Source organism: Eurypyga helias, unplaced genomic scaffold (genome assembly GCF_000690775.1).
Source record: "Eurypyga helias isolate BGI_N326 unplaced genomic scaffold, ASM69077v1 scaffold16266, whole genome shotgun sequence".
In the NCBI taxonomy this organism is placed as follows: domain Eukaryota; kingdom Metazoa; phylum Chordata; class Aves; order Eurypygiformes; family Eurypygidae; genus Eurypyga; species Eurypyga helias.
Genome location: NW_010258687.1, coordinates 4,052 through 15,714, shown reverse-complemented (window position 1 = coordinate 15,714; position 11,663 = coordinate 4,052). Strand labels below are relative to the sequence as shown.

General features: G+C 33.1%; 1 protein-coding gene across 1 annotated transcript in view; it reads left to right on the top strand.

Annotated features, from left to right (window-relative positions):
- Nucleotides 1-10,584, top strand: part of LOC104511726 (CUB and sushi domain-containing protein 3-like) — a gene marked incomplete at its 5' end in the record, with an annotated part of 16,314 nt that extends 5,730 nt beyond the window's left edge. Inside the window, 6 exons of the mRNA XM_010154446.1 lie at nt 1,449-1,607; nt 3,079-3,195; nt 4,168-4,217; nt 6,251-6,332; nt 8,658-8,793; nt 10,115-10,584. Of these exons, the coding sequence (XP_010152748.1) occupies nt 1,449-1,607; nt 3,079-3,195; nt 4,168-4,217; nt 6,251-6,332; nt 8,658-8,793; nt 10,115-10,274 (704 nt within the window). The remainder of the gene's footprint in view (nt 1-1,448; nt 1,608-3,078; nt 3,196-4,167; nt 4,218-6,250; nt 6,333-8,657; nt 8,794-10,114) is intronic.
- Between the last annotated feature and the right edge of the window lie 1,079 nt (nt 10,585-11,663).

Here is an 11,663-nt window from a genome sequence, read left to right as displayed (position 1 = left end):
GGGGGAGTGAGGTGGGATCATGGGGATTTTTTAGTAGTTTGTTTTTTTTTAAACAGGTTGTACACTACTTCAGAACTGTGTTTGTCAATGATGTACTGCATGGTAGTCATGCTATCCTTTTTTTCATACAGAAGCTTTTTTTACTGTCCCAATTAATTGCAAAGAAAATATATAAATATCAGTTTTCCTGAAAGTAGGGAAATACAAATTTCAGGCAGATTACAAATCAGAAGCACTAAACTGTTTGCACTATGCACTTTCTTTGCTTGTATTTTGCATGCCCAGTACCTAAGTGGTTTGATTTTACATGCTTTCTTGACAAAAAACATATGCGTATATTCATACTCAAATATAAAGCTAGGAAAGCTCTTTTACTCTCCATATAGCAATGACAACCTTTCCCTGTGACCCATAAAATAAATTATGAAGGAAGACTGTCAAGTATGCCAGTGTGCCCCAATCTTTAATTTTGGGGTATCCTATGGGAGAAATGAGCAAGTATTTTCTGTGTTTTTCTGACATGAAACGCCAATGCTCACAAACCCAGAGCTTTCAATTCAGTGTGGGTGACTCAAAAATAAGCACTTTCACATTATAAGTAGTGATTATTTGTTATAGGGTTAAGTTTGAGAGATTTCCTTTGGCAAGTGTAGTAAACCCATCCTATGCCATCTTCAGTTTAGTTGTTCAAAATATTTCATGTTAAGTTTTTAAAGATTTGCATGTATCTGTTTTCAGGGGATTTTTTTAATCATACTATTCCTTGAATAGTTTTATTTAAATTAATCATTTTGCAGTTGGATAATTATAAATATTAAATATAAAGGTATAAATCTAACATATTTATTCTCCTTGTAGTCTTTAATTTCTTTTTAATTTCAAATTAGGGGATTTTTTTTTTTTCCTCATGGTGAAGCTCATAATGTTTTTAAGCATTTGAAGACAAGACAAAACTTCCTATATAATTTTTTCATTAGAAAATGTACTGGGTAATAAAGAAAATGCCTGTAATAATTTAAATATGTTTATAAATTTTTTTATATCCAAATCAATATTAATTTCTACAATATTTACACCTAATTGTGTGTCCCTTCCTGTCTGTGCTGGCATAGAAAAGATTCTGTAGTGAGAGGAATATGATCCTTGGTTACAGCTATTAAAATAGATTTTTGAGAAGTTGGTTTAAGTTTAGTACATGTCTCTATTTGAGGAAAGAGCAAACGAAGGTACAGTTGTGGTTGTGTTCTGCAGTACAAATACATTTCTTTCATAAAGGTTCATGCCAGGTTTCTGTGCTTCTAGGCATAATGTGAAGATTATGCTTAGAAGACTTGAAAATGAGTAAAGTAGAGAAAATGCTAATATTTATCATATATTTTGTTGGATGCTAGACTTCATAAGTACTAAATATTGCAAAATGCATTGAAACATGTTTGATTTCCATATAGTTCCTGATGATGTATTTGCCCAAAATTATATATGGAAAGGATCTTACAATTACAAAAGCAAGAAACAGCCCATGACTTTGACAGTCACCAGTTTCAATGCAACTTCAGGAAGAGTAAATGCAACACTTATAAACAGTAATATGGAATTGCTGCTATCAGGTATGGGATAAGAAAAAACTAATTTCCAATTAATTTTTCTGCCTTATATACATTGGTTCCCTGTAACTTTATGCTTAACTCTTAAACTTTCAACATCTTTTGGAAACTCTTAGCTCATCATAGAAATTTTCATTCTAGAGCTGTTTCTTTTAAAGGTAAGGATTTTCCCACCTTTTACTTCTCTTCCCTTTAATTTCCTAGTTTATTATATTTGGCGTTAATAGTCAATGAGGAGTGAAGGAATCATCCTATTTCTCATGTGTCTTCCCTAAATATTATAAATTAAATCATTGTTCCTGAGATTTTCTTAATTCTCAATTGTACAATTTTCCTACAATAGCCCATTAATGAAGAATAAGCAAAATGGTGAGATTGATAGATGTTGACCTACCAAAGCAGAGTTATTTAATGAACATGGAGAGCAAGGAGAGATGACACTTGTTAGAATAGCTGATACAGTTGAAAAAAGTAGCTACCCTTCATGCTGTGGTTTCAGAAGCCCTAGATTGCATTCTTGGTTTATGGTACTCCACAGTCCCTGCCACATGGAGCACTACCATGGTTATGTTGGTACTTTATGCACAGCTCTCAATGCTGTGAAGCATCGGAAGAAACTTCAGATACGGCTTGACAAGCAGGCAAACAAAAATACTGTAAAAAATAAGGATTAAGGGAAGAGAAAGGTACAGCTTTTAACTGTTTGTTTGCCTCAGATTAAACACTCTTGTACACTGAAAAACCAGCTGCCAGCTCTGAAGGAGTACATCGGCCTTTCATCAAGTAACGCTTATGAATCCACCACTGTAACTTAGCAGAGAACAGTGGTACCTTTGACTGTGGGATAATTTCTCTCTATGTCCTTGTTTGAGTGTACATTCACAGTGTTCATGCCTATGTATTAAAAAAATAAAAAAGTTAATATACAAGTCTTGTCATTGTCTAGAAGAAGCTGTGTCAGAATATTGACTGATGAAGAACAATTCAATTTTCTGAGATATTTGCAAATTTAGAAATTTTCAAATTCTCATCAGCTTTTGGAAAAGAATTTAGATGTGCATGTTCCTATTATCACCTTTACCTGATGACTAGATTGCAAATATTGGAAGTGGGGAATGTGAGGTTCAAATACACAGTCTCTCTGATTTAGAACAGTATTTTCCATCTCAAATCAGATTACTGTCAATGTTTGTTCTGTCTAAGGCTTCTTACCATAATTGTCAAGTAACAGCTGTGTTAAGGGTTTCCCTTCTGTACTCTCTACAGATCAAGCAAAAAAACCAATTTAGATTGAAATCCTATGATAATTGAAATAATTTCACAAAAGAAATCATCTTTCTCAATTAAAATGTTGACAACAATGCTAGCTATTCTTCCTGCTTTCCCTTTTTAAGGCAAGAGATTAAATGTTCATCTTTAAAAATTAAATTATTTCTTTACTCAATACCAACATAAGTTTTTAAAACTTTTACAGGAGTGTATAAAAGCCAGGAGGCTCGACTAATGCTACACATATATCTCATTAAAACACCCTCCCATACATCTGTGAGCAAGTTGAAAGAAGAAAAATGGGCTATGGATGGTTTTGTGAGTATATTTCTGCTACAAAACAGAGAGAAAGATTTTTGTTTGTTTGTTTGAAATCATGCTGGTGTTCTACACCCAAAAGATCCTGAGACACATCAAATGGAATCTTGTTAGCAATGCTAATTCATTAAATGAAATGAAAATTTAATTATAAGTTATGGGAGACCAGTCTGAGGTAAAATATGGGAATAGTCATACTATCTAAGCACCCTTATAATGCATGTTAATTCTGAGAAAAAGGCTGCTGATCCGATTGATTTTTATTCCAATATATTAAGAAATTTTATCATCATAATAACATAATATAAACTTAAAATAATATTAGAATATAGAATATTCATATAAAACCAAATTTTATCATTAGGCCAGAACTCACATTTTACTTTTTGTTGATATTTTTAGAAATAACATTAAATAGCTGAACTGTTAAATGTATGGAAGAAACAAAATAGATTGCTCTAGTTAAGCATTAAGTCTCTTGGAGTTTTTGAGGCTGAACTTATTCTTTAAAAGGGAGGAGAAAAGAGCACATAACTGAGAGGAGGAGAGGTGAAGGCAAGGACTAAAAAGAAGAAACAACATCCCAAGTGGCTGGGATGTATTTAAACCATTAAAAGAAAATCCCTTCAGCGAACAGACAGGAAAAAAAAATCCATCACCCAAGATAATTTTAAGGCTGGAAGAAGCTGAGTGTGTTGGGGACCTGAGAAACTTTATTTGCCGGAGGGGAAAGTAGATTTTTCAAGAAAGAAAGTGCCTGAAATAATTTGGATTATGATGAGCATTCATACATCCCTATTACACTATTTTTCAATGAATCTGTTTTCTTATGTTTCACCTACTGGTAAAGCATTACAGGGACACCGGTATGTATGCACATGCCAAAAGGAGATAAGATGCATACACTTCACATACATTGAAGTGTATGCATAAACGTGTATTTGTATAACTTGTTTCAATAATAATTTTTGAAAAGGTGCAAAACGAAAAGCAGAACAGAAAACTATAAACCACTTAAGTATACTGGTAAAAGGGCGTTACTCCCTTTGTTTGTACAAAATGCAGGCTTCATGAATGCATTCCTGATATGGAAAAAAGAAATGGTCAAAGCAAGAAATTTACTTTCAGAATTCTAAATGTACAAAAGTACACAGTACATTCCCCATTTTCTATATGTTATTTACATATTGTTCTTATTTGATCATGTGGGGTTTATTTTAATCTTGGAATAGCTCAAACAGACTGCTTTTCCCCAAAGTACAAAATTCACCTGAGAAATACACACTATCTTCAGTGAAAACACAGTTTCAGATTATCCCTTAAGGGAAAATCCTCAAGGAATATGCCTTGGGACCACTGAGTTTAAACGTAGTAACTATTCTGGGAAGCAAGTACCTGTAAATTTGAATACAAAGTATTAGTTTAGAATATGCATACACTAATAAGGGAGATATTCATAGGATCATAACCCTCAAGTATTTTAGTTTATACTAACATATACTTAGCTAGCATATATTTAGTCTGTACTCAAGTATTTTAGTTTCTACTAGCATATATTGCTCTTGTACCAAAGCCTCATTCAATATTCTTCTGGTCTACAGCTGTATAATTCAGTAATTATTGAGATAAGCACTGAGAAAGAACAAAGGAACTGTCAATTGAAAGTGAGGTTGTTGTGGTTTAGGCCCAGCTGTGAATAAAAACCCATGAGGACACTCTCTCACTCCTCCCCCGGTGGGATGTGAAGGAGAAAAATTTAAGGAAAGGTTCATGGACTGGGGCAAGGATAGGAAGGGATCACTCACCTGTTATGGCCATGGGCAACACAAACTTGACTTGGGAAAGAAAAATCCATTAAACTAGTTACCAATCAAAATCAGAGTAAAATGATGAGAAACAAAGCAAAACAATACTAAAAAAAACCTTCTGCCCACTCCTCCCTTCTTCCTGAGCTACCTCCTCCCTTGCCAGCAGCACCCTGGGGGCAAAGGATGGGTGTTTCTGTCAGTTCACCACACATTGTCTCTGCTGCTGCTTCTTCCTCAGGGGGGAGAAGACCCCTCACACCCTTCCCCTGCTGCAGCATGGGGTCCCTCCCACAGGAGACAGTCCTGCATGAACCTCCCTTCCCACAGGCTGCAGCTTTCTCCTCTAAGTGCTCCAGCATTAGTCCTTTCCATGGGCATGCAATCCTTCAGGAGCTACCTGCTCCAATGTGGGGTCCTCCCCAGGGTGCAAGGCAGGGGGGTGGTCTCTGCCCCCTCCTGACCCCCTAGAGGCACAGCCTGCCCTCTCACCACAGGCTGTAGGAGAAGCTCTGCTCTAGCCCACCTCCATCCCCACCTCTCAGTGTCTGCCCTGTTCTCTCTTTCATGTTTCACTCCTCCCACCACACCAATTCTCCCCTAACCTGCTTCCACTGCTACTTCTTTTTGTGCATTCCCCTGTTAATTTGCAGAGGCGCTTGATTGGCTCTGCCACTGCCAGAGAAGGATTCAAGTTGGAGCCAGGGGAGCTTCTCTAGAAGCTTCTCACAAGATCTGGCCCTTTGGCCCTTCCCTCACTACCAAAACCCACCACCACCAAAACCCAACATAGAGGTCTTTTTATTTAGTTTTAAAATAATTATTAAAGCTTCAGTACTTGCATTGTTAGGTTTATCTACATTATAACCTTTGGCATCTACTTCCTAAACATATCCAATAATTATGTAATAATTACTATGTAATTATTATAATAAGTATGAAATACTGATATCTTGAATTTCCAGACACTTTTTTGTTTAGTTTTGTTGGCTTTAAGAAATAATACAGTTAAAAGTACTGTAAAGCAGTATATATGACCATAATCTGCCTTCTCTGAGATGTGCCTTTAACAGTTTTGTCTCTTTTTTTGAGCTTTATAGATTTCCTAAGAAAAAAAAAGAATGTTTTTAGTGGAGAATAACAGCTACCAGTCAAACATATTAGTGTATCTCTCTTCTAAATAAATACTTGTAACTTCTAAATAAACTTGTAACAAAATTTTCCCGTTTAATTCAGAGTGGTTTTTGTTTACAGGTTTTTTTTTTTGGAGCAACATATGTTTTTCAAGGATTCATCCAGGGAAAAGATTATGGACAATTTGGGCTTCAGAGATTAGGTATTCAGCAAATTCTAAGTTTTTTGACACTTCATTGTTCCATATTCTGTTTTATGTCTAGTAGTATAAGGGTATCTGCAGGATGTTATCAGTATTACCATTTTATAGAATACAGAGATATTCATATCTTTAAATCTCATGTAAATAGTACTTACAGAGTGTTTTGTCATTTGTAAGGAGTTATAGATGCCTTGCAATGTACTGCTCAGTAGACCTCTACATTCATAATGGTTTTCTATGAGTATATGTAAAATGCATTTAGTTTCATATCTTAACTATTCAGAAAACCCATTTTTTAGAATGCTCTGCTAAACTGATCTCTTGCTCTTGGTGCTGAAAGTTTTCATCTAAACATCTGCTAGAACAGTGAAACTGCTAAATATTTGCAAGTAAATTGTTATGTTACTCTTACGAAAAACAAAATCTTACTTAACTGATAAGCATTTATTTCCTAAAGATTGACTTCTTGGTTTTATACGTTCTGTTCTACACCAATCTAATAGTCTTTATTATCCTTTTTTGGAGAAGGCAGCTCTGGTAACAACGTTCTGTTGTGCTTTTTAAGAAAAATAATTTAATTTACTTATATGATACTGTCTTTAGAACTGTGATATTTCTCCATCTGCAAGAAATTGAATTTAGTTAATACTGAATTCTTGAATGACAAAATCCTATTGCGAAGGAAGAGGTATTACTTCTCAGAAATGTAATGTCTCCTTAGATAGAATGCTTACCTTCAGATAAAATCCCTATATGTGGATGTAAAAGTAGGTTCTTTCAGCACCAAAGTATTGTCCATTCACTTTTTTCCCAGTAAAGGCAGGTAATTGCTTAATTCTTCAATGTGCTGGAAGGATTTATTAATGAATGTATGAGGTAAAGGTAAATTTTTCTTTTTTACATAGTTCTATGTTACAGTAAAATTCACTGGTTTGGATCTTGCTTTTCATTGTATTTGTATATTCAAATTATTTAAAAAGAATTTTCAGAATTCAGAAATATCTTTGTCAATAAGTATTTCCATTAAATAAATATAAAAAGTTATTTCCCTTTTTTAACTCCTTCAAAATAGATGTAAGTCACCTAACAAAAATTAAAATGCAAAAATTCCTTAACAAAGTGTTTTGATAGATGCTTCTTATGAAAATTGTATTTCTTCGTTTGATTTTCAGAAGGATTTTTTTCTTTTTTAATAATTGTGTGATTCTTTTCTGTAATATATTGAAGTTACTTTATATTGGTTTATATCTTTAGGAACAGAATGGTTCACTCAGGTTTAAATTCTATAAAAGAATGAATTGTAGTTAAAATAGTCAATAATACATTTACAGAGAGATTTACAATCATTGAATAGACTTTGTTTAGCATGTTTAGCACTTCATTATTTCGTACACACAAACACAAAGAACAGTTTCTCTGAAACAAAATATTTTCATTGCTGTTCCCATACAATTTTTCTCTAAATATTTTTTCTCAATATATAATTTATTTTTCTGTATTTTATTATATTGACTATTTATTTGTTTCTTTTTGTTAGGTTTGTTGTTGGGGGTTTTTTTGTTGATTTTGGTTTTTTGGGGTTTTCTGTGTACTGCATTGGATGTTTAAGAAAGTCAGAAAATATTGTGACTCATGCAATTCTTTAAAGGTGCAGTTCAAAGCTTAAAGATTAACTTTGAAGACAAACACATTGGTATTCCTTTCCTCACATATCTTGTCTGCGTAGATAACCTAGATAAAGTGTTCTTCAACCATGTAGGAAATCATATTCTTATTTGGTTACCAATATCTGGCTTTAGCTATTCACAATTGTTCCTACCTCTTTCACTATATCAGTAGCAGCATCTAATGAAATTAACATGACAAACCTTCAGTTTGCCTCTTCAGGTGATTCATCCTTTCCTTGAAATCATGTTTGCGTTTTATATATGCAGTATTTATTAATTTCTGAAATACACATATATAATCAGTAATATAAGCAAACATACACATTATTATGAATTTGACTTTTTGTAACACAGTCCATTGTTTATTAATAACATCCAACACTTGAATCCCATACAGAATTATGCAGTAAGGTATTTACTATACTAGAATATATGTATTGTTCTCCCAGTATTTTGCATCCACTTATTAATCGCAATATGGTACACCACATGACAGTTACTTTCCAGGTGTTCTCAGCATATAGCTGAATGTATACAGCTGAACATAATATGCTGGAACAATAACACAAGGTGTTATTGAATTCTGAAGTTATGGAGTATCATCTAGTGGGGGTAACTGACACACATATTACATGTTTTTTTTAATTCTTCCTTTCAGGTCTTAACATGTCTGAGGGTTCAAATTCTTCTAATCAACCACATGGTACAAATAGTAGTTCAGTGGCCATTGCTATCCTTGTGCCTTTTTTTGCCCTTATATTTGCTGGTTTTGGCTTTTATCTTTATAAACAAAGGTAAGTACAAATTATGTATGTAAAATTCATGTATTGCTTGGTGGTTTTACTGCCTTCAATCTTTGTTAGTAAATAAAGTTTTCTGTAAAACCACAGATTTATTGCAAAATATGCATGCAGATAGGTCTTTGTGCCTCCATGAAGGTCTGGAATAATGACTGAGAGATCAGTTTATGGTACTGCACAATACCTTCACTCCTGTGTATTTTACAAAGTCCTCTCTTTATGAAAACAAAATGGTTGCTATAAATCATTGTCATATGGGGAATAATACAATGAATAGATTTGTGTGTACATGAAGTTCATTACCTGTATTATTTTTTACATAGAACTGAGAGTCATATCTGGAGTAATTTATTTTAATGCCTCCTCTGTTTATTGCCTTGCAATTATATGCAAATATTATGCCACTGACACATTTGATTATGGAACTGTTTCTGGATCTGAAATTATTAGCTCATATGCAATTATGTTACATAGCCAGCAGTTGTCTCAATTTCATTAGTCTAAGTTCAACAGTTTTGTTCATGTTATTGACACCAGTATTAGTTCTTTGGATTTAGTGTCAAGTAATCTTTTCCTATAGCTTTAAAGCATTAGATGACTGAAGAAAATTTAATCACTTTAATAACAAGACGTTTAATTGCCTGCTAACTATTAAAATGGTGATTTACGCCTCGTAGCCATACAATAAAAATTGTAATATACTCTGCAGGATAACATTAGTTTAAAACACATACCACCATTTTAAAATGGTACCATTTATTTTTAAACTGTTTCAGAATATGAAAAAATGCTTATATATTTTTTTTTTTACATTTACCATTAACTGCATGCTGTAAGCACATTTTTTTTATATTTTATATTGATTTAGAGTACAGTATGCATAAATGTTTTCAACTGATTAAACACTGACAATTTGAATTGTGAAAATGCAAATGTTTCATCTATGAAATCATTCTTGATAAACTTGTTGAATCTCCAATAAAAAGAAAATCTAACTGGGGAGTTATGGCATCTTAACAAGATTTTGTTGTACTCTATGTATCATGTGATCATCCAAGTGAAAATATCTACCCCTTCTCAGGTTGTTAAGAGATTTTTTAAGTGAACAACATTTTAAATTAATCATTAATCCCTTAAACTTTGATTAAGAGAGTATGAATTCTTAGCACAGATGCTGTAAAAAAAAAAAAAAAAGGAAAAAATCTATTTAGCTCCCATAATTGGAACTGAAAGCTAAATTCTGTTCAGATTGTTAAACTACCTCAACCCAGTGAAAAAAAACTACAGTTACAAATCCTCTGTCTTTTTTCTACAGGACTGCACCTAAAACACAGTATGCGGGATGCTCTGTACATGAAAATAATAATGGACAAGCTGCTTTTGAAAACCCTATGTACGACACAAGTGCAAAGTCTGTGGAAGGGAAAGCAGTACGATTTGACCCCAACTTGAACACCGTTTGCACAATGGTATAAGGTGGTAATGATGTCTTCAAAGTCTGGAAATTGACACACAACAAAGTGCACACAGTTCACTGATTAAAAAATGGAAATAATTAAAAAAAAAATTAAAGCACACTTTTCAGGATATACTGCATCACCTTTTCCTGAGGATGATAGACAAGAATGGGTTGTGGTTACTTTGGTTTTATTTTGTTTTTCATAAACTGGATCAAAATTCTTCTTCGTGTATACCACGGAGAATTTTAAAAACATTTGCTGCACTCCATGAGTGCTACTCACAGTTTATTTGCTTTTTTAAAAAAGGAGGTTATTCTAAAACATAAAACATATTTGCATATATTGGAGGAGCATCCACTATCAGTATTTCTGTGCTTTATGAAAACTATAATAGAGGGACTGGGTTAAAAAAAGATATAGGTAGAAAATAAGAGCTATACTTACAGGAGACAATAGGTCACTGACTTCTCTTTAACAGTCATATGCTACATATTTCTCATGATTTTCTACCTTTTTTTTCATTCATACAGCCGGTTTAGTATTTTACTTCTCTCAGAACAGTTAACTTCTTATGTCCAGGGTGTAGTATTTAGAAATCAGCAAGTACAACTTAATCTTTTCACATCACAGAAGAAGAAAAAAAAAGGTCAAGTTCTTATTTAATGAATTTCCTTTCATGTTTCACATCTTGATTCCTTTTCATGTTCCAAGTCAAGCTTCTTTTTTGTTTCCATTAACAATCACCACAAATGGTAATGTTTCTACATTTCTTTTGTCAATCATACAGCTAGACAAATTGAATGAATTGAGCTTTGTCATGTGGCTATGTCCCTCTGTTGAAGATAATTCAAAAGAGTGACCATCTTAACTTTTTGAAATGTGAAAACATAATGTAATTATATTTCCAATTAAAAAAAGCAGGTTACACTACCATTAGTAATCAAATCCATATATTGAAGATTTAAGAGTATTTTTCAATCCATGCTAGTTAAATCTAGATTATATCACATCAGTTTATTCCTTCAGCATTTTGTCAAAATGCATGCAGAAAGCATGGCGAAATCCTTTAGAACTTGATGGATTCTAACAAACTTCAATGAACTTTGGATCTGACCTATACAGCAAGAGGAAGTTAAAATTTGGAAATAATGTGTTTTCACATATATTTTTTCTATATATTCCATACTTTACGGAAACAAATCCTTACAGCTAATGATTAAAAATTGAATATATTACCATAGTGCAATGAAAACAAAAATATTAAAAAAAAATATATAAAGCCATGATTTTATTAGGGACAATCCATTCATTTTAGGGACAATTCAGATTCCACAGGCCTCAGATACAAGTTTTACACATTCCAGAATCACTTCTAAGGAAAAGTAATTTTTATTTCACAGTTAT